At 41.7% G+C, this 23784-nt stretch overlaps 1 protein-coding gene across 3 annotated transcripts in view; it reads right to left on the bottom strand.

Moving 5' to 3' along the window:
- Positions 1 to 12: 12 nt before the first annotated feature.
- SRPK1 (SRSF protein kinase 1) overlaps positions 13 to 23784 on the bottom strand; it is a 30142-nt gene continuing 6370 nt past the window's right edge. Inside the window, exons 3-15 of one of the 3 annotated variants that reach the window (XM_034767466.1) lie at positions 20679 to 20787; positions 20153 to 20240; positions 19441 to 19528; positions 17637 to 17743; positions 16675 to 16840; positions 15360 to 15385; positions 14277 to 14490; positions 12925 to 13362; positions 10854 to 10954; positions 9582 to 9689; positions 7121 to 7190; positions 3670 to 3762; positions 13 to 2612 (exon numbers count right to left, since the gene is read on the bottom strand). In XM_034767466.1, the coding sequence (XP_034623357.1) occupies positions 2428 to 2612; positions 3670 to 3762; positions 7121 to 7190; positions 9582 to 9689; positions 10854 to 10954; positions 12925 to 13362; positions 14277 to 14490; positions 15360 to 15385; positions 16675 to 16840; positions 17637 to 17743; positions 19441 to 19528; positions 20153 to 20240; positions 20679 to 20787 (1793 nt within the window). In that variant the 3' untranslated portion in view covers positions 13 to 2427. Of the gene's footprint in view, positions 2613 to 3621; positions 4225 to 7120; positions 7191 to 9581; positions 9690 to 10853; positions 10955 to 12924; positions 13363 to 14276; positions 14491 to 15359; positions 15386 to 16674; positions 16841 to 17636; positions 17744 to 19440; positions 19529 to 20152; positions 20241 to 20678; positions 20788 to 23784 lie in introns of those variants that run through there. The other 2 variants (XR_004645382.1, XM_034767465.1) reach the window with 2 other exon arrangements.

Raw genomic sequence — 23784 nt, 5'->3', positions numbered from 1 at the left:
ATAGAATAGATGTGGGTTATTAAATAATCTGTTTTATTGTACGGCATTTACAAAGAAAAGACAATGCACTCAAGTAGAAAGAATAAAAATGTATTTTCCTTCAGGTTTTAGACGAACACAGCAAGTACAAATCCTTTAGTGAGCACTTTATGGCAATTTGGAAGTTTAGTGAACCCCAAGTGAGCGAGCACAAGGGACAAGACTGAATCCTGACAGCTGCCTCTATGTGTCTTCAACCCACAAGCTGGCTCTTTTACTGAGATAGAGGAAAAAGTCCTCTTCTGGCGGTGATGGGGGAACGGATACCTCAGAACCCAATGTGCAGACCCCTCTATGAGTATCTCATTCCTTTAGGTCAGCCAGGTTGCAGAAGTGCACAGGGCGGAGTGAGCTCTAGTGATGCCACCAGAAGTTCCATTCACCCTGCCAAAAAGTCTTCACAGTATTAAAACAGAAGGTAAGTAATACACAGTCCAGTCCTGTCTGTAATCCCTTTGCAACAGAAAAAGAAGCGACTCTTGGAGCTGGGGGAAGGAATTCCAGATTCCAGGAAAATCATTCAGCAGTTTTAAACTGTTTTGGTATATTTATTTCCTTTAATCTTAGATTATGCATAGAGAACCTGACTTAAGAACCCCTAAATGGACATGCAGCATGGATTTCATCAATGGCCCAGTCGGTGTTAGACTGGACAAGCAAAAAAAAATAGGGCAAGATGGTTATACTTTTAAAGTGGATTAAATAAGGACACCAGCTTTTGTGGATGGAAGGTTGTTATAAACTGAGATTTCAAACACACACACAAGAGTGACATGTAACAGCCTCACTGGCAGCTTTGGTGTTACTGTCTCAAATAGTGCCTTCTTGGCCTTCTGGGAGTTCCAGAGTCCTGAGGCAGCTTCTGTCCTCTGAGAATTTCTTGATCCCAAAGGCCTGTTTGGTCCGTGGTGAGGAAGGGCTGTTCAAGTCCCTAACCTGCCAAAACCTTGCTTTAGAGTAGGATGCAGTGAATCTGTAATCACTTAGGAAAGCCTAGGAGAGATGCATCGTAAAACTAGCAAACACTACAATGCTTTAACTTTGAATTAAAATAACTGCCCCCACAAACCTCTGTTACACCCAGCCCTCTGAAGTTAAAAACCTTACATAATATTTTCCTGGGACAACCATATTTGGGGTGATTCTAGGAAACAGAAACTTACCCTATGTCTACAGGAAAAAGCCAAACCATGTAGTTCACCTGTCCTTGTGTTAATCCCCAAGTACTCAATCGTCTCAGAAAATAAAAGGCAATCCCATTTGGGGAAGTTACTTCTAAAGGCCAGCACCTAAGGCAAGCTAACAGTAGAAATCTTTACATTAAGCTTTGGAAATGTGGTGTTTCGAAGTCAGGGAACAGCGTGGCTGTGACACAAAGATACCACCAGCCCCTCTTCGCAACAGAATGATCAAAATAAGAGAAAGTACATCCCATCTTCCAGACTGAATACCAACTGCTTACTGATGCAATGACAACTTCAGGCAAGGCAAAGGAAGTGCCAGTATGGGGGGTTGGGGGGGAATTGTACAGCTCACTCAAATGTCTAAGAAGAGTTGCCTGCAGCCCAGCTACCACTCTGCCAGCAAAGCATGTACACATCTATTCTGAAGATTGTGCATTTAACCAGTTCCAGCTTTTGCTTTTTTATTTTCCGTGTCACGTTTTAGTCCCAGGGTTCAGGCATTTGAGGGAGCGTAGCAGGTTTCACTGAATTCAGAAACTAATCTGAACACTGGGGAAAAATAATGGTATTAAAATACTTTTTAAATACAGCTTTTCATAGGATTCAGTGGCTAAAACTAAAGAAATTATTTGACTGGAAAGAACGTGAGAAGTCACCCAAGAAACACAACAGACACCTAGGGATGGGTGGAGGATTTCAAGTTATCTGTTCCACATGGAGTTATCACCTAGGTACCAATCTGCCATTTCTCATCCTCCTGCTAGCTACTGGACGTGCAGTGGAAAATTGACTCCCAGAGTCAGTGAGCTAAGGATGGATTCACAGATCTTCATATCCCTTTCATGGATGTAATTTAGTTAAGGGAGCACACACTAATGCAGATCAGCTCACGCCTACACTAACAGGTAAGAGACTCAAGGGCAACTTTGTATTCCAGTCAGTCAATTAATCTTTGGCAAAGCCCAATCAAGGCAAAGCTCACAGGATGCCCACTGGCTGAGAAGAGTCTCCGCTTAATCAAATAAGCAAACTCAACTGAACAGGTTAAATTTATCTAAAATCTCGGAAGCCTCGAAGGAAGAGCTTCACACTGAAAAGGAACAAGAGGAAAAAAATGGATCTGGGGAGGGACAGTTGGAACAGCTGGGTGTACGTATGCTATGCTGTAAACCAGAGTGTAGGGCTGTGGTGTTGGGTTGAAGACCTAGGAGTTAAGCCAGGGGTGCCTGAGACACTCAGCTGCTGTAGCCCGTTTCTCTGGAATCAGCTCCAACATAGGTAATAAGAAGTCTGTGAATGCAGCTGCCTCATCTTGGGACCACTCGTATTTCTCCACCAGAACTTCAAAAAGACCCCAAGGCTTCAGTTTGGTGATGTGTTTCAGATCCCCTGAAAACAAAAACAGACATCAACAGTACGTCACCAATGGTACCAGAGCGGCTTACCAAGTTACTCCAGGTAGGTATCGGGACTCCAGTATTTCTTTGGTAAATGTTGTGTAGGGGCGTAAAGAGTTGAATTTTAACAATCCAAGTTTCCCTCTTTATAAAGCTGCCCTTGGAGGTCAGCCAGTTTTAGAAGAAGAGGTACTTGCAAGAAGGTCCCATCTCCCTCCTCCTATTTCTGCCCCATGGTTTCCATACAACCTGATTAGTCACTATAACCGAAAAATACACACACTAACACAAGGCCATTCACTACTTGTACTGACTTGCAGCCACTCAGAACCCATCTGAGAGGAGAGGTTCTGCATATAGCAGACAGGCGTTTCCTGTTCAGACTGCTCAACGTGAAGGCTGCCTGACAGCACAGAGAACAAAACACTTCAGTCCTCACACTCTGCCCAAAGGAGAGAAGACTGATGCATTTTAACCAGTAGATAGCTTTAAAAAGCTCTCATCATGCCAGAAAAGTATTACCCTCGTTAAGAGATTCTTGGCCTGGCTAATACAATTCTGCCAGTTTCCTATTGCTCAGCAAGAGTATTTCTTCCTCAAATAGTGTTGTATCATTTCAGAAATCCATGGAGGAACAATCTTTGGGGTTTGAAACAGCACCTCTCAATATTCATGACTACAGGGTACTGTTGCTCTAGTAGAATTAGATTAGTAGGCCCGGAGCTGAGCAAAGCTGTCTAGACAAAGAAACTCAAAAGCCTGTTAAAGCCATTAGTTGATAAAAACTGACTGTATGATGCCAAATCAGCCCACAAAGCTGACCACAGCAGTGCTCTCCAACCTGCTTATGGCTGAGATGAGGAGCATTGGTATGCACTCAGTTGCCAGATAAGAACACACATACAGAACAGCACCTTGGTCCTGTGGGAATCTTTGGTGCAGCAGCCAGAAGATTTAAGATTATGGCTTTGCTGTGATCTATAGTTACCTGGTAGTTCCAGCAACAGGCATTAGGGCACTCCTAGAAAAAACTTGCTGTTTCCTTTTACCTTTTTTGGTGAAAAACTCCTTGGAATATTTTCCTGCCACAATGAGCTTGCGAGGTATTTTCCCCAGAAGTTCTATGATCAATGCAATGTGATCTGCGTGTTCCAAAACATTTCAGAAAGAAGAGAGACATACATAACATATCAATACAAGGCACTCCATACAGAGCAACAGCTCTGGACACCGACAGAGAGCAGCATGCACACCTCCATTTGGAAAACTTGTCATTCTTGTTTTCTTCACTAACTGGGAGGGAACAGATGAAGTCCAGAGTTCGATTCCTCCACTAGGAGAATCCTTGGATTGTAGTTCCCAACACTCTAGGAACTCAGGGACCTGGGGAACCCTATTTCTCCATTGATAGGTGGGCTGGTGTGGAACAAAAAACTGGTGTGGATGCTCCGTCTCCTGATTGTCTGTATCCCTGGTGCCTGGAGGAGGAAAGGGTGGGGGGGAAATACTACCTCTGTGATCGAAGAGCTCCTGTGAATATTTCCCACATAGGGCAAAGTGCCTTGGAATTCTGCCTAGCAGCTCTACAATATGCGCAATGTGGTCTAAAACAGAAGGGGAAGAAGAATAAAATAAAAGGGACAGAAAGATGGGAGAAAGGACAAGTGGCTGTAAAAGGCTTATTTCAACAACAATCTTGTGGGACAGAGGAGCTGTTTAGAGGTGATCTGCTGAAGGGGAAGGAATTTTAACTTTATGATGTATAAAGGGCAAGTGTTTTACACTTAGAAATATCAGGACTATCAAGTTTGGTCTCTCAGTTATGCTGGAGGATTCCTCTGAGTCCAAAGAATTACACTGGAGGCACTCACCCCTCAGCTGAAGAGACATGGGTGCCTGAAAGGTTGAGAGCTTTTCCTCAAAGTGTTTGAAATTTGAGTTAAAACCAATTTTAAACAGAAACTAAAACACTTTCAGTTCAAACTACTCGGATTTCAGTCCTGTGACGGACAGCAATGTGGGCTAGGATAAGGCACTAGGCTGAGACTGAGAATTAGGTTTGCTCTCAGTTCTGTCACTGAACTGCTTTGCTAATGTCACAGTTTAAGGCCAGAAGAGATCTAGTCTGGCCTCCTGTACATCACAGGCTACCTACACCCACACACTAAACCCAACAACATAATTTAGACCAAAGTATTACAGCTCACAGGAGACAAGATAATCATGTGCCACAGGCAAGTCACTTCACATCTCTTCGCTTCCTCTTCCATCCTTGTCTATTCAAGTTGTAAGTGCTTCAGGGACTCTCACCATGCATGCTACGTATATTACGTGGTAGCAGAAAGAAGCTGGACCTTTTTTGGAGCCTCTACACTCTACTGTTAATACAACTAATGTAATCTCGCTTGCTTTCTATCTGCCTGAAAAGTCCTGCAGCAAATGAAAAACCCTAACCAACTCTAATCAGGGTAGACAAGACCGGATATTTATAATGTAAAACAAGCAGAATATTTCTAAACATCTTTGAGGCCTTTATACATGATAAAGAATAAAAGAGCAACATGTTTCCCTTTGCAGGTGACTTTTAAACAAGACTATATTCAGGGTGAAAAGAGAGAAAAAGTAAGGAGCAGATATAAATTGCTCACTTTATAAACTGCAGTTATGGGATAACCAAAAAACCTGCAGTCCAGATAAAAAGCTTGTGATCTTTGGAGTGCTTATCAGAACCCCTAACTACTGAACTGGGCTCGAAATTTCACGAGAAGAGGCTTGCATGAAGTTTCTCAACTTGATCCAAGCAAGCTTTCCTCCCTGGAAAATTGTGCTCTGTAATGTTTGAAAGAGGTTCTGTCAATGAAGCAGATTTGGCATTTTTCCAACGCCTACTAAGACTACTCGGAGACTCCTAGATCAGAGGGATTTATATATATTACACACACCAGCTGTATGATGTGATGGTGCTTTTCCACATACAGACTGCACCCATTAGAAGTGTCAAGGGAATTTACTGGTGCAACTAGATGCCTCTGGACCAATTCAGAGACATTCGGACCAACCTAAGAAATGCAGAAAAACAAATCCAATTTGCTACAAGAAAGTGAAATGAAGTTTATTTGTTAAACTAAACATGGATTTTAAGAAATTACTATTCCTAGGGAGTCTTACTGATAGGTACTAAAGTGACAGAAATAGCAGCTGCACCATGAATTCTTGACAAGTTCATTGAGAGAAAAAGTGACCAAGTTACACAACAACGTGAGTTATTTCTTCAGTGTATGCAGTACAGAGCAAATGGCTACAGAGAGTCAGAACCAAGTGGTAGAGGCACAAGAAATGTTTTTTTATGTTTAAGCTACTGGGAAATGGAATGAAATATTAGCTAATTCCACTGCTCATGGAAGGTCTGTCTATTTAAAGTGTGAAACAAAGCCAATGGCTGTCAATGAAACTATCCATGATTAATGGTACAGGTGTGGTGCTGAGCATCTTACTAGACAAAGCTCCATTTTTTAATAAATTGTATTTCTTCTGAACAAAGTCTTATACTGTCTGCTCGAAATTCAGAGCTCTGAAATGGACACCGTACAGTTATAGCTCAGCAGCAAATCCATTACCTGTATATTCGAAAATGGGCAAGAGAAAGTTAAGGTAACACTAGGAAAGGCTACACTCTGATTAGCTATTAGCCAAAGTTCCCATTACACTGCATATTTATATGTAAAATTTTCATTTGTTGCTATAGCACGTTTCTAACATTTAGAGATGGTCACTTTATTTACCTTTCTTTGAGACAACTTGGTCCAGTGGCAAGAGCACTCAGACAACTTGTGTTCTACTCCCTGCTCTACCCCTGGCCTGCTGTGCGCCATTGGGAAAGTCATTTTCCCTCTCGGTCTCTCAGTTTCCCCATCAGTAAGTGAGGATAAAGGGATTTACACATGGAGATCCACAGATGAAAAGCGCTAATCAAGAGGTATTTATATTATAAATAGTGCAGTGTCATGTGTGTTTGTGGAGATACTACTAGGTCTTTAATCCATGTCTAATGCTGACTCAAAGGGTCAATAGCTTATTTAATCACATTTGGAATACAGAATCTTAAATAAGAGATTATGTATATATTCTACAACAGACAAGGTGCAGATCAGGAACAGAGGAAAATGATTACAGCTGCTTAGATCATATTCATTTTGAGCAGGAAGGTACCCATCTTAAAACAGATGTGAAAGAGGCAGCAGTAAAGACAAGGGAGTGTTTGTTAGGTATCAAGTAACAGAAACTAAACGTTTACTGTTTAGTGCCTGAAATTAAAGCCTCAAGTTCCCCTCCAGTACGATTAAGCTGGGGCTTCTTTACTCAAAGAAGTAGACATGTATCCAAGCAAGGAGCCTCGCTTCAGTGACTCATAACAGAAAGCTCTCTCCATCCAGGGGAGACCCAACAACCCCGTCGCTGGTATTCTGTTTTAAAAGGGTAGACACCTAGAGAGAGACTCACCTTCATCCCGGGAATAGTCTTCTCCAGAGTGGGGCTCAAACAGGTAGTCTCCTGTGGCTAGTTCAAAGGCCTAAACAAGAAAAATTAACGTGTTGAATCATTTTCAAGTTGTCACTGTTAGTATGAGTACTGGAGAGTAGGTGTGGCAAATTTGGATGCGAGAGGGAAATAATTCCTTGTAAAACCTAGAAAGACATTAAGATCTATTCTGAACTTTTGTGATGAAGGCACTGCACATTGCCAGACATTACGACAGATCCATTAGTGCATCTCATAAGATCATCTCACTAAGCAAATCTGGATCATGGCAAAATGAAGTGTTAATAAGATGAAGTTCAACTAACTATTAAAATACTGTACATAACCAAGAATTCACTAGCTTGACTCCCAGATTAGACTTTCCTTTGGTAGTTAGCTATCAAAAGCACGTAGGATACTTGAGTTCAAAAGTGGTTTTCATGACACTTCCTCCAAAAAGGCCATTTTCCCCAAGTTCCAGGATCTTTTCAACCACCTTCCAAGCACATTTTCTCCAGTTCTCTACTTCTAGATTTGAAGACAAAGAATTATGCAGCACTATAACTTTTAAATCTTCCCTATGCAGCCCACAACCTGAGCCAAGGCACGACAGTTTCTTGGCTGTCCTGATCACAAATTATATTTGTTTTACGCTGCCTCCAAACTTTAGATTTTCGATGTGCTGCAGATTTTTGCTGATTCAGAATGAAGCTGCATTTTCTACCGTGTTCATATCTTAAAAACTTATTTAGGGTCTTTAGATAACTGTACTAAGGGCCCTCTATACTCTGATTATGGAACATGCTGCAGAATCCTCTCTTGCCACAGACTGTGCTCTGCCATCTTAGCTTTTATTTACAAATAAAATAAGCTTGTAGTTCTGATGGCTGTAAAGATGCCCAAAAGCGAACAAAGTGTAAACTGACTATTTTCTTCCTGAGCTGGCAGAAAGCCTAAAACAATAGGCTTACTGAACTAAAATTGGGTGTTAAATCTGGAATATAATAATTTAACACATCACCAACAACTGCTTTAAAAGAGCTCATCCCACAACCTCAAACTGCTTCAGATGTTCTCTCAATTGCAAAGACCTTAAAGTCCCCTTAGCAAACTGTCTCAGTCTCCAGCTTCTCTTCAACTGTGTGTCATGTATTATGCCTCAGTACAAGAATTTACAATACACTGAAAGTCTGAAATCTGAAGGCAGTGTAAAATAGAAATCAAAACAAATGAGACACCATACTGAACTGGCTCAGGTTGTGGGCTGTATAGGGAAAATTTAGAATGGTTTTTCTGCAAATTCTGAGGTTCCTGCCACATTTAGGTCTAATGTGCTGCACAGAACATGGGGACTTGGCTATAAACCTTTAGTTTTAAATAGCATGTTGAAAATACAACAGGGGAGTTCTCTCTAGAGATGTCACATCAGTGTCCCCATGAGGAATGAAATCAGATACCAACCAAAATCACAGTGCCTGGTCAATGTAAGATACGCAAATAAAAAAGTAGATACCGATGAAGAAGAGAAGAAAAAAATATTCTTTAAAGTGCCATTATAGCTAGAGACTATCAAGTTAGGAACTGAGTCACATCTGTGTTGTTTTATTGACCACAAGTACCGTACAGGGAACAAACACATTCCATTCTGTTCTGCCTCATTCATCAGAAGCACAGCTTGCTTTGCAGAAGCAGGGATGAGCTCATGAAATTGTATTTGCTAAGCTTACCAATCAAAACCAAGCTCTGAATAAAAATAAAATACCAAAGGGAGCGAAAAAGATCAAGGAGACATTTGTAGTCAGTAGCTAGACCTCACCAAAATGGTGGGGTTTTTTTGTTTTTTGTTTTTTTAAAAAGACAAGTGCTATAACATTCGCCAGTCATCATAAGAACAGCCTTTTTGTCACCTCAACCTTACTCACAGAACATGAGAGAATTCGTAACAAGACTTGGGATGTATGAGAGTCTCAAATATATAAATATTGATTGTTAAAGCCAGATGCATTAGAGAAACTTGGAGGCTGAGAAAGGCAGCTGTAAAGCTAGTGTGGGGAGAACACGCTAGGTTGTCTTCCAGAATTATACATATATGTTTGTATGTCATGCAGCATAATCACAAATTAGAGGCAGTATCTGCAGCATGCCTTTGTCTATCACAGCTACAGGATGCTGGCTTCCAACTACGCTGTGCACAACATAAACAGAAGCAGAGTTGCATAAGCAGCACCGCTCCGAGGTGGTTTAAGAAGGTTTGCCTGAGGTATGGGCACATGGGATTTACCAACCCTAGAAACTGGCTGGAAGCTTTGCTTTAAGCCCTGGCTATTTTTGCTGGAGCCAGCAAAAATGATTGTGGTCCACAAAATACACAGCATGCTGGAAGTTCCAAGAATTCTCTTCAGCTACTGAATGTTGAGGGTCCACCCTGCATGACCAAACTCACCATACAGGCTGTGCTCCAAATATCAGCAGGGGTGTTATATCCAGATCCTATCAGCACCTCCAGGGACCGGTACTGCCTTGTCTGAATGTCCTCAGTGAAGTGCTTGTGCTAAATAAATAAATAAAAAGGGTGCTTTATTAACTGGTTGAAATCTCTAAAGGAAGAGATTCCTTCAACTAAGACCAGAGAGGTGCTATTTACAGAGATATCTTGCAGATGAACCATGACAGACTGGTTTTTACATCTCAATTAAACAGTTTCTTAAATTTCAACAAATGATTAAAATGCCCTAACCAGAGGCACTTTTACTTAGACAAAATAGCTTGACAATTCAGATGACGGCAAACAGTAGCAGCAGGAGGGGAGAATGCCAGTTTAAAAGTTGAGCTACAACATTGTGATGAATGTTACCAAGTGACTTGTGACAGGTAACCTATTTTATGCCTCTCAGACACCGACAGCTTCTGTCAGACATGAAGACATGCAGCCTAAACATTAGGAACCATGTTTAAAAATGGGATGTATTGCACAGCTATCAGTTTGTGTGCTGATGCTAGTGGATCGAGGATTCAAGTTGACACTAAATCATGATAATGCGAAGTTAAGATGAATGACAAAGCTTTTGTAAACAAAGCTAATAACCTACATTAATATACCCAGACAGATACATTTTTATTTTAATCACTACTGAGAAGCAGTTGTTAGTTACTTCAGAAGTCCAACCTTCTCCCTTACTAGAGGGTGTGTGGCAGCACCTACCTAAAGCAGAGCAGCAAAGCTCTTCTAGGATATTGCCTCATCAGCAGTTGCAATTCAAAACAGAGGATTCTGAACTTAGGACTTTTCAAGAGAGTAAAGACAGTTCCAAACTGTTTTGCTATTAAAAATAATTTAAATAGATGTTCTTTCCTGCTTGAGATTTCAAACAAATTTAGAGGCCCTACAGTACCGCCTTTAAAGGTCAAAACTATTTACAGTTTATCTGACATGCTCAGGAATCACAAATGAAATGGTTCCCTCAGGGACTTTATGATTTGACAGGCTGCAAAACTAGCTGCAACAAGGCACAGTAGAGGAACATCAGGAGGACTGTCTAAAAACTTAATACAAGGATTAAGTTATCCCTCATGACATTGCAGGTGAGCTGTAGACATTTTTCACCTTTTATTTTTAAGTAAATAATAAAGATTGTCTTCTTCAGCCCCTCACCCCCAGTCAACTGGAAACAGATTAGTAGTTTTGGTCACTCAACACTGAAAGGTTTACACTTACCACCCAGCAGGCATTTCCTAGGTCAGCTATCTTCACTTTGAGCTTATCTGCATTCCTGGGCTCAAGGGGATTAAGGAGAAAATTCCCAGCAGTGGATTTTCCTAAATGCAATATGCACAACAGCTGATTAAATCCACATGGACAGGGCCACCATCTGCCACCCAAACCCCACAGGCATCATTCTATGTAGGAAGGATACAGGTCAATGATCAGAACTATCCCCCAGTCTAGCTACTAGCCATCAACTCTAGTCAACATCTGTTAACACCCCCAGAAGGGTATTAAGATAGTAAATTGATCTAAATTTATTCTGCCCAGTATACACATGTGCAAAAGCTCCTCCCCCTATATTGCACAATAAAGACACTGAAATACTAGCATAACAGAGCATGTGCAAGTGCAGGAAGATGGTTGTTTCTCTGAGCTCTGCTAGCTTGGCTTTTTTTAAAAAACAAAAAAACAAAACAGTTTTTCATTAAGACTGGCTCTTTGACAGTGCTGACACCAGCAAAATTTAGAATGCTTCCTGCAGCACTGGTAGGTTCTGATAATATCTAAAAGAGCCTCAACCTAAGGAAGTCTTCTTTCAAGTTACAAGGGTTACATTCCAAGGATGGCAGCACCGCTTCCCACAGCAGCAATGCCAACGGCTGCAAAGTTTAAAGTGTATGGCTAGAACAAGCCAAGATGGATATACTGGAGAAATAAAATGAGAAAAAAAAAGTCATTAAACTACATCTAGTAAGGATTCCTAAATGCACTGGGAAAGGCAGTTCTGAGAAATGATGTGTGTCTAGTAATCCAGAGAGGCATAAATAGACTCAGTACAGGCAGAGTTTTGATACTTCGTTAAATTTCTTTTTTAGCTCTTACATTCGCTTACATTTCCCTGGTAGCATTTTAATGGGGGTAATGCTACAAGATAATTTAGTAGAGAAGTACAAGGATTGTTCTCAGTTTCCTATTTTGGGTTGAGATTTTTGACTTGACCCTGACTCAAAGGAGCAATGGTTTAATTGAGGGACTTATGTGATTTAAATTATACCAAGTCACACCTTTGGATATAGGTTTCAGAGCGGTAACTGTTAGTCTGTATCAGCAAAAAGAACGAGAAGTACTTGTGGCACCTTAGAGACTAATAAATTTATCTGGGCATAAGCTTTCGGGAGCTAAAACCCACTTCATCAGATGAAGTGGGTTTTAGCCCACAAAACCTTCGGGTATGTCTCTAAAGAATTTTGTTTCTCCATTATATAGAATCTGCCAAACAACTAGTTTTATAGTATGTTATCTCTGTTATTATAGCCCTATAACAGACAAAGTCTTTCCTCCTTACAAGTTTAGCAAAACTATCCCTCCCCACTTGCACTTCTGTTGAAATGCATTTATCGTTCTGGAAGGGAATATTACTTAAGGACCTTATGCTAGAAAAATAACGCCACGCTATTCTTTGCAAGGAAAGTTAATTTTGGGCCCTGTGACAGCAAAATCTGAGATGTCACTACAAGCTTTTCTACATACCCTATATTCTGTCAGTCCAGTTCATGTATCTGATGCAACTTTGGGTTGAACAGGCAGTGGTGCCTTTGCTGTCACGGATTCCAGAGTGTGTAAACTGTAACCCTGCACGCTTACTCAATTCTTTATGTACAATATGGTTTTATGTACAGATATTTAAAAACAAGAAAGATATCTGAACGAGAGTGAGGAAGCAGAGGGAATGTTCCCATTTAAGGCGTGACTATGATAAACATACTCGGGGAAAAAAAGTCACTGGGTGCTTTTTAAAGCAGGGAAGGACAGAATGAATCTGATGAGAGTGCAGGGTAGCAGTTTACACACTCTGGAATCCAGCATATCAAAAGGCATAACTGCCTGTCAACCCAAGGTTGCAACAGTGGAATCTCCAAAGGTAGATCAGAGTGGAGAGTGCTGTCAGGACAGGGCTCAAAGATGTCCTCAGGCAAAGTCGGGTCAGCCAATATAAAGCCCCCTATTAATGCCACATTACAGACTCCAAAGGACAGCTCTCCTAAAAGGGTTTCTCTCTTGCACAAGGGTCCTCTGGTACCTTTGTTCTCAGATGGGCCATTATTCTCATTCTCATCCTCTGAGGGTATCTCTGCACGTATACTCTCTTGCAACTGGCTGATCTCCTGCTCACTGAACGATTGCTCTTCACTTGAAGTTGGCTGATATACCATGGAATCTAGCACCTCAGAAATTAAGGGCACGCATGAGTCCGACATTACTTCTCGCGACCTGTTCTCTGAGTCTCCGTTACGCTGGCTGTAATTACAGCCATGGAAGCCGTCCTCTTCCTGTGCCAGAGGGTGCTCATCACAGTCATTGGCATTATGAAGGTCCTCCTCAAGCCTCCCAGACCCTTGGTTGCTGGAGTCTGAGAAGGCAGTCATTTGTACCACGCCGTTGCAGTTGATTTCTGGTATGCATTTTTCCATGCTGCCTTCCATTAGGATACTTTGCTCTTGTACATGGGCAACTTCATCTAAGGAAAGGGAAAAGAAAAAGAATCAGAAGATTCTTAAAGGGACAGGGAAACATAACACATGGACTGAGTAACAGCTATAGCAAGACCTTAAGTAAGCCCAAAAAACTAGTACATTCGCACAGAACAACTGAATGCAATGCTTCTTTAATCCACTTTTACCAGCACAAGACTTCCTAGTCCCTGCTCAGACGCAGGCTTGGTCTACACTTAAGTTAGGTGAACATAGCCACGTTGGTCAGTGGTGTGAAAAACAAAACAAAACAAAACAACCTAACTCCTGACTGACGTCGCTATGTAAACGGAAGTGTTCTTTGGCTGACATAGCTACAATATGGGTCAGGTCGGCACAGCGAACGTTGTTTGGGGAGGTGGTGTTTGTACACTGATGGAAAAACCCCTTCTATCAGCGTTGACTGTGTCTACGCTATAGAATTATACTGGCATGGCGGCACTGACATAGTTATGGTGGAATTGCCTCCGCCTGGTCTGCACCTAAAACCTTAGGTAAACCTAGCTACATCGCTCAGGGCTGTGCAAAATGTCATGCGCCATGTGGCGTAGTTAGGTTGACCTAACACCCCCATTTTTGGCACAGCTAGGTCAATGGAAGAATTCCTGTACTGATCTCGTTACAGTCTTGGGATGGGGTGGATTTACTAGGAGACAGAAAAATGCCTTCTGTCACTGTAAGTGTCTAAGCTACAGCACTTGCAATGTAGATTACTGTCCATAGCATGGATACAGTGTTAGTGGAATGCAGTGGCAATTCAATTGCAGATCAGTGGCCAGGATTCAAGGCCTGATCACCATACGCTGCAGAGATGTACACTGCAATTTTAACAGTGTGGTTGAAGGAACGTTACTGTGCTCTGTTTAAACACACACGCCCATGTGATATTCCGGATCCATACCCAGCTTTCCTGGTACCCCTTCATCAGGTGGGCTCTCTTTTAAGAGCATCTCAAGAGGGTTCCGAGCTTCTTCCTGCTCTTCAGGCTGTGTTTGTACAGGACTTGCCTCCTTCTCCATCTCCTCTATCTCCTGCATTCGCTTCTCCAATAGTTCCGCCTGCCGTTTCTGCTTTTTCTTCAATTTTTTTTTCTTATTCTTTGACATTTTGTCAGCCTGCAGGGAAATGGCAGACAACTCACACACATCTGGCTTGGTATTTATTCCAATAAAACCCCAAGCTACAGTCAGGTTTTAGTTTTTAGTGAATTCTTTCAGAGCTTGTGTGAAGTCTTCACCTGACAACCCTGAAGACTGAAAAGTCCTGTCTCACCCACAGAACAGATCCCACAGCTGGGAAGGCCTTCACCTACTGTCAAGCCAATGGGCTTCAGCCCTGATCAGAGAAATCCATCCTCATAGGAGGAAAAGGAGTTCCGTCTCCATAATCCAGGCAATCCTGGGACCATCCACTGGGAATGCCATGACAGGTGTCAAGCCTGGTGGCATTTTTGAGATGTGTACTCTGATGATGCACTCTCTCTCTCACAGGCCAAATGCCCATTAGATAGCAACAGCTTTGTCACGGTACATGGAACAGATTCAAAGCTGCAAAATAGCTGACATTACTGAAGATCACTTTGATTTTTAAAAGCTCCACCCCCACTTGGGCCATTTTAATAGCACACCGCCTCATTAACCATAGTTAATGATTGATGATGCTCTAAGAGCACTGAACTCTGGAAAATGCTAGTTATCTTGGGAAGCTGGTACTGCACAACTACTGTTATTGGACATCATTCTGTGACTAGCTGTACCTGTAACACAAGAATTTAAACGTTCAGTGTGTTCAGTAAACAGCCATACATTGAACTTGTTCACACTTCTAGTTCTTCTATTTGGGTCTCAAAGTAGGATTCCCTACCACTTAGCGTGTTATAGAACAAAAGCACAGAACAATTCTAAACAAGCTGTACACCTGAATGTATGTAGACAGCACACATTTACACTGGCTTATAAAGGAAGAAAAAAGTTACCATACTTACTGGTTTGGGCTGGGGTGCAGTACTCACTGGAAGAGAAAGAGAAATAAGTTAGCATGCTTGTATTACAGATTGCAATCACACTGCAGTAAAAATATCACATGAGCAAAAATAAAAAGGAATGATTGAAAGCCAGGAACATCTTCCATAGAGCCCACTTTGTTCCCCTGTGGATACCAGGTACTGTTGAAATGTAAAGCTGTACCGAAAAGAATAAACAGTGATTGCTTCCTTCTCTCCCTAGGTATATAGGGAATACATCAGTGTCTTATTTCTATATGGACTAGTAACAAAACTCAAGTGCATCCTCCAATTCTGAAAGCCTCAATTCTCAAAAGAGGGATAGCAGCAGCCTGCCAGAAAGAATATACTGCAGAACATTTCTGTTAGCTGAGTCAAGCTTCAATTAACCAGACTGGACAGCAGACTCACTTAACTGGTGACAGAAAAAGGGGATGTAAAGTATGTAACAGCATGACAGGATATTTGCTTCATGCGTTGTGCACCTTGCTTAAGCCAAGATGTCAACTGGAACCTTGGCAGTCAGAATACCAAAATTGTGAGGGAACATATTCACCTAGCCAGCCCATGCTGTACTGTGTTGGCCTCAGTCAGAGGCTGCACTTTGCATATCGTAGAGACTGCCAGCGACCAACAGTTCCTGGGGACTGTGCACTGGCACATATCAAAATGCCAAGGAGGAGTGTGGAGAATGTATGTGGAGACTTCAAACAAGAATGAAGCCTGGCCTATGCCATAAACTAGATATTGCATTCACACAACAGGGAAACCACTTCTATAGGTTTAATCTCCTTTCAGGCCTGCCCTGCAAGATGGTAAATGGGTAGTGCTCATGTCATTTCATCAAGAGAGTTTGCCAAAATACATCCACAGAATTGTATAAGGAAAGGAATTTTCCACTTTATAAAGCACTCAAGGAGGTAAGCTTTTATAGAACACATCCAAGCACTGAACCTACCACATGCACTCAAAACGGCGCTTAAGAAAATAACACTTGACATTTATATAGTGCTTTCTGTAGGAGACTGAGAATGCTTTACAAATGACTATTTTACCACCTAATATATGTCAGACCAACATTAAAAGCAGATGTTAATGATCATGTACGCTGTTTTTACATTGGTAAGCTTCTTGTGGGAACACAAGACTAGTACTGCACTTTACGACTGGCTTTATAGAAACGATTTGCAATGCTGTTCCTTTGCTTCACAATACTGAGACAAGAACTAGAGAATTTTCCCTTGTCAGATCAATTACAATCTCTTTGGACTTTGCAAGTTTTCCATAGAAAAGGCACCTGCAGAGCCAGAAGGAGGGGGCGCCCCAGATCTCTGCCATTCTGTTGCTTCCGCAGCCAGTCTCCGGATGTACTGTTCATTTACACACAGCAGAATGTTCTCGGGTTTAATATCTGTATGGATGATCCGACACTTTGTGTGCAAGTAATCCAGACCCTGAAGAACCTGCACATAGGAGAAAAGAAAATAGATATTCAAGAGATGCACACAATGAGCAAACCGGATGTGAAAGGGTGAGAAAATAATAATTTTCTATAGCTATCTAGGTAACAAACAAACAGGAAGTTCTTTTAAGTTAAACCTCAGGGCTATTATCCAGGAGTATGGTTACTACGGAGTTAAAAGGAAGTTTGCATACAACTTTAACCAGGCAATTATAATAAAATGCTATCTTCGCCTCTATTCCTCAACCTACAGGTACTTAAGGATTAATTCCCTTGAATTTTAATACTCTAAGCCTTCTCTCTCTCCCATCTGACCCCCCAGAAACATTTCCCTCTTAGTTATTTACAAGGGTAAGGCGAAGTGTATATGGTCCTCCTTCTCCCCCATAAACAAGTGCTGCAGTCAGTGCAGAGTGAGCTTATAAAACTATAAGGGGAACTACTCATTGTGGGAAAGGGGAGGGGACTTACCTTCCACCCAGGGGCAACAAGATTTGGAGGGGAAGAGCGGGTGAAAAGCCAAGATAGCCAGTTTTGTGCTATTAAGTTTAAATGGTTATAGCTAGCATATAGGAATTTATGTTACGCACATTCACTGTCCAAAGCAGACCTCCTCAGCTAAACAGAATGCAGGTACTGACCACTGAAACCACTTATTTTAGTTATTTTATGAGAACATGTACCACTATGAATTTGTCTTCAAGTCTCATTCCCTGCATTTGATGGAAAAGCAATTATAGTCACAAAACAGTTCTCACTGGGGTCAGGGTATTAATTCAGTGAGAGCTGGAACGTGCCTGTTGGATGATTCTTTTGACACAGGGGAGTGGAAGGCCCTGGTAATTTGACTTGATGATCCACTTCAGGAGATGATGCCCTAGAACTTCAAACACCATACAGATATCTGCAGTAGGGTCAAGGAGAAAGAGGGACATCCTGACCCAAGGAGCCCCCAGGATTCTTGGGGTTAGATTTATTTTCAGCACTGTCTAAGGAACCGCCTCTGCCACCTGATGTTGCAGCTCCTACCAACTTCCTTTCCTTCCCAGCACAGGTAGCTGACTAGGTATTTGGAGCAGCAAATGTGAGAGAAAACAATGACCGGCACTGTTAGTTGCAACATAAAACTTAAAATAACTAAGAATGCAGCTAGTTTGCAGCAATGGTGGTATAGCAATACCACCAAATTCTGGGAAGAGGCCATCTGTACAATGGGCTATGTCTGAACTGCTGCTAGCATTTAAACACACTGCCTAGCTGAGCAGACAAATTCCCAAATGATCTTGGCTCTCACCCCAGATCTCTTTATGAACTCTGACCAAGGAACTGAATTCTCAATCCATAGATCAAGCCATGTTATTTCTCTTTCAGCTTTTTTTCTAAAGCTACTTTCACTTTTCACGGGCCCGAACTTCAATACTGTTTGTGTATCACAGGTAAAAATGGTGTAAACTGATGAGGCCACTTCTGAGACAGGTTCAATATTAAGAATTTGCTGTTCAAAAGCCTAGCTCTTAAAGTTAATGATATTTTTCTTCATCTCCTAGGTAGTGTGTATATGCATTCTTCTTGCCTGTATTTAAAGCAACATTGAAGGAGCTGCATCAAGTCAAAATTAGACTCTAAGACTCTTCTTTTTACCTAAGAAAAGATTAACAGGAATATTTCCATCACTTTCTTTGCAGCAATGGACTGAGCTGCTCTGATTTTGTGCTCTCTAGAGAATATCCTTTCCCACTGCAGCTAAGCAGCAGAGTTGGACTTTATTCATAGCACTGTCCTGCGTTTTCCTTTAAGTATAAACATTAGAAAGCTTACCGTTTAGGGTCAGATTCTCCCTCTGCAATATACTACTGACTCCCAGTGAAGTAAATGAGTCACTCATTCAGCAAAGGAGGGGTATAGGCTACAAAGGAAAGTTCTGGGGCCAGAAGTCTAGAACACACTTTATGGAGAACCCCAGTAAAGTGCTTCATGTCACAAAGAACACTCGAGAGTCTGCCTTTGTTCTTGATATACAAACATACACAGGATCTTTGACAATCCTGTATTAAGAGTTCCCAGTTCCCAAACAGGTCATAAGGTTGCACTTTAGAAACTATATTAGGCGTGTAAAGCTACCAAAGCAGACCCTCTTAGTTAGAAGCTCACCTATGCTGCTAAATTATAAGCAATAATTATATAGTTTGCACTTAGCACCAGCAGATAAATCTCTGATATTGGGCAATGCTTTTTTTTTTTTTTTTTTAAGTCAGGGATTTTAATAAAAGGCTGCATGTGGCCTGGTCAAGGATGAAAGAAGAAAACCCCAAGATACTGTGCCATTCAGCTCTAATCAAGCGCAGTCATGCTGTCTTGCATATTAAATCATGACTCAGCAACACTGTCCTTCACACCATACATGGTGATGGATTATTCTAGGCCTATCCTCTGCAGGGAGCTATAAGGCCCACTGGGAGAGGACTGTTTTATTGGAGATTTGCTTTGGAGAGTAAAACAGCTGCATGGACATTGTTCACCTCCCACTGGCAAGAGAGCTGCACAGGAAACTACCACACTCATTCAATTCTGTGCTCTGTCATTTGTTCTATAAAAGGATACGGGAGCCATTCACTCCTGAGATCTTGAAGTCATCTAATAACTGAACCACCATCTCTCTATTTGGATCATTGGGGTCAGTGTTGCGGACCTGTGTGGAGGAAGATAAGGAACACCAGATAAATCATTTCATAAAATTCCTGGGCTAGACATCACTGGGTGTGTAACATGTTTTCCCCTCTCCTCAGGGGCCCTCAGGAAAGGGGAAAAGTAGGAGCGGTGCTAAGCAGTGCTAGTGGATCCCAGAATGGTGCATATCCTCCTCCAACCTTCCCTACAATCCATTAAACAGCACATAACATTAATATTTTATCATCTGCCCAATAAAACTTAAATGAAAAGCAAAGACACCAGCTCTGGGAGGTGCAAAGTGGAGATTATGAGGCACAGAGTTTCAATTATTGTATGACCATCAGGGACTACCATGAATATTGGTTATGACCAGGTCCCATGGAGGAGATAAAGTAGCACCACGTAAAAGAGGCTAAAACCTGGACTGTGTTCCTTAAATAAATCTGTCAGCTTTGCATACTTTTACCCCTTTATGGATCCAACAAAAATAGGACCCACCAGATTTGTCTGTAACACAACCCTCCCATGTACTGTGGAACCAAGAGATGATCCCTGAGTACAGGATCCATTTTCCAAACTGAGTGGGGTATTAACTCTGAAAATGGACAAAGCTGAACAGAGCTTTCTGCCTTCAGGCACTCACCGATTTCAGCAGTTTGATTTCATCCAGTGCTGTTTCTGTGTAGTGCTCAGCACTCTTCACTACTTTCATCGCCACAAACCTTTTCCCTCTTAAACACAGACATAGCAAGTTAGTGATAAGTGGTCTCCTAAATTCTCTTAATTCACTCGCATGCAAGACCCAGTTATTATGGATTGTTTCTTTAATAACACAGGAAGATAAGCTCCAATTCACTCATGTGAAAACTGTCTGTAGGGCTCTTACAAAACCCAGTTCATTTTCCTTGCCTTATACATTTAAGGCAAACTATACTTTGGCTGGCCTGAAGTGCTGGAACAGAAACAGCTGAACGCACAAGCATTCTTTCTACATACATGAATGCAATATAAATGTTAATACCTGTGCACATGCTAACGCAATCATCTTTTCTGACATTGTACGCACAGCACATGTAAGATCATAAGAGAAGTATGCTAGTCTTATCTGTGCAAAGATCATCTACTCTGGATTCTTGGCAGAAATGCCAGCAAAAGAACAAAAACCTTACTGAATGTCCCAAGATAGCCACACCGTGGAAAAGTGCCCCCATCCTAGTTTCCGGATCACATGGTATCGCCCATTGAATAGATCTCCTATTTTCACAAGATGATAACCACCTGGAAGAAGTAAATGGGAAGTTATCAGTTCAAACCATCATATGGATGTCAAAGAACAGACAGGTGGAGCACGAACCAAGGAAAAATTCACTCAACACATTTTGATAGGCTAGTTAAATGTAATGGGCACATGCGTGTTTTCACCATGTGAATGCTGCTAGAGTAGCCTCACTGTTTCCTCCTTGGCATTTTGTAAAAACCCCACTAAGTTTATATGAAAATAAATATGCTCTAATTAAAGTTGACCTAGAATGCTTTAGTATGAAGGTGCTTTTATAGGCAAAGAAGGAGATCATGCTGGTGTCAGGGATGAATCTTTTCCTACCCCCATGGGGAAAAAAAAATCCCTAAATTGGACCAAACTATAAGCCTCTGAAAACTGTTTACAGATGCTGAGCAGAGATGTGTTAAGAGTTCAGCAGCTAATTCCCCTGAAGGTTTCAGATGCACTGAGCATGAGCCATCCCCACACAGCTCCTGTGTGGGCTGGACTGCACATGTACTATCCGCACCAGCAAAATGAGCATGATTCATCCCAGGCTTGAGTAGAACTTTCCCAAAATTGCTTCTCTTGATTGCTAGAGGGAGCTGCGGCATCAGACACCAGAATGGAGAGCAGGGATATTCCCAATGTCCCCCCTCCTGGTGTCCAGGCAGCATGGAGAAGAAAGTAGCATCACTGAAATATGCAGAGGGATGAAAAGCCAGGGACAGGGAAACTAAAGGTGGCTGGAGGGGACAGGGGCAGAGGGGGTCTCTGTAACCATTACAACACACAACCTTATAGAACTTGGAATTGAACCCTGGATTCCAGAGTCTAACATACCTGCTGATGACAAGTATCTGTGGAAACCCCCTGGAAAAGAGTACATTTCATCTCCCTCTAGTGGCTGATCCACAAAGATGACAGCCTGCTACTGCTATCAGCTACTCCATTAGCTCAAGTGGCAGAAGTCTGTGTGTGGATGTAAAGGATCAAACCATTCTCATGACCCATGTAGGAGTCCAGCTCCTTTTCAAAATGATGTTTTTATGCACTTTCCTGTGTTAAAAGAACATTAAATCAAGCACTAAGAATTTAGAAAATGCTATAATTAAGATTTCCTGTGCAACATTTCTTTGGTCCTCTTATGCGTATGCACGGAGAGTCTTTAGTAACATGATCACATAAGTGTCAAAGAGTCCTGTGGCATCTTATAGACTAACAGAAGTTTTGGAGCATAAGCTTTCATGGGTGAATACTCACTTCATACTATTTTTTCCCCCACAAAATCTCAGTCTCATTCAATGCACAAAATGGATGTTGCTCGGGGATTAAATCACAACTGTGTAGTGAATGAGACTGCTGTCTATAGAATCCCTATCTCATTTTGCTGCAGAATGGGAGTAAGTGTTGTGAAGGAGGCAGGAGACTGCAGGAAGGGAAAGGATAGTTAAGGAATTTGAATGCCACTTAGGAGAAGTGAATTCTCTCTTTGCTTCTGCCATAAGGTTTCAATAACATAGTGGGCAAGTCACTCAAAATGAGACCTCTCATAAGTGGCTATTAATTTGTTCTTCATTTTCTGAGTACACAATTAGATACCTGGGGCTTGAGCTGCAGAAGTGCTGAGCACTCTCTGCTGCAACTGAAGGCAATGGAGATCTATTCTAAATAGATCAAGTGCTATAAACCCCCTAAGCACTCTGGGGGAAAAAAAGACAGACCCTAGTGGTCTCAAATTAGGCACTCATATTAGCGGATACTTTTGGCCTTAATCTCTGTGCCTCAGTTCCTCATCCGTAATATGGGGATACCACCACCTTATCTCAAAGGTGCTGTGATGATAAATTATTTGGAAACACTCATTCTATGGTGATGAGTGTCATTAAAAAGCCCACAAGGAAATTAATAAATTCTGTATTCAGGACAGGGTCTGAAGGGTGTGCAGTAAATAAGATACAGACACCGCTGAATAGTAAGGATAAGACAAAATATTCAATAACTATCCATACAGTGAGCAACATCCAATCCCGTGTACTGAATGAGACATGGGCATGTGAAAAAAGTGATCATAATTCAAGACTGTCACAATACACATGCACAAGGGGGCTGAATTAATGTTGCATGGACAACCTTATTTCTGGCATTTCCTAACTTTTGAAAGCGTGACTTTTCAATCTTAACATTCCTTTTAAGACAGGTGTTTGTAACTAAGTCTATTTAATAACAGTTTGTCAATGTTTCTACTGTTATTTATCTGGCAAAATTCATCCAGGGCTCTCTCTTGCTACCGTTTGTGCCACCACCACCAAAAGCAACACACTTTCCTGCACATTCTGTTGATAAGTGCTCCACTGTAATTTGCACTACTGTGATGGACCCAGGGCAGTACACCTATCCCATGTATTTGTTTTAGGCGTATACAGTGTCTATACATAGCCCTCCCTGCTGGTGCTGTAGAGCCTATGGAGAATGTTTTCACCCCTCAGGTCACAGAGAGCAGAGATACTACACCCATTCCAAAATGTCAGGGACAGCCCTGTGGACAAAGTATATAATACCTACTGTCTACAGTGTAAACTTAACACTTGTTCCCTTTTTTGCTTCCCCCCCACCCCCACTGCCTGCATTGAATGGTTCTGACCTGCACGAAGAGCTGTGGGCCCAGAGGTCCAGAATATGCTACAGGGAGGGAAGAAGTTTATTTTATTCCTTTCATTCATTTCTTTGATAGTTTTTTTCCTTTCATTTTGTTTTTATTTTACTTTGTAGCTGAATAAAGTTTTTCATGTGTCTCCCTCAGGATCCAATGACAGGAATGCTCTGGGTCTCTCTGTGTAGGCCAGAGTTCTTCCCATTCCCTTAATTACGCCAGAGGAGCTCTGCAAGGTGAGCATGACAGAGAAGTGGGTTTACTTGCACAAGTATGGTGGGCATAACTGACTCCATTCTATTTTCAGAAATGTGCATGCATTTCCTCTTATCTTTTCAGGAGAATACCAAGGGAAGGGAAC

This window comes from Trachemys scripta, chromosome 4, assembly GCF_013100865.1.
Source record: "Trachemys scripta elegans isolate TJP31775 chromosome 4, CAS_Tse_1.0, whole genome shotgun sequence".
Classification (NCBI taxonomy): Eukaryota; Metazoa; Chordata; order Testudines; family Emydidae; genus Trachemys; species Trachemys scripta.
This window is presented reverse-complemented; position numbering and strand designations above follow the sequence as displayed.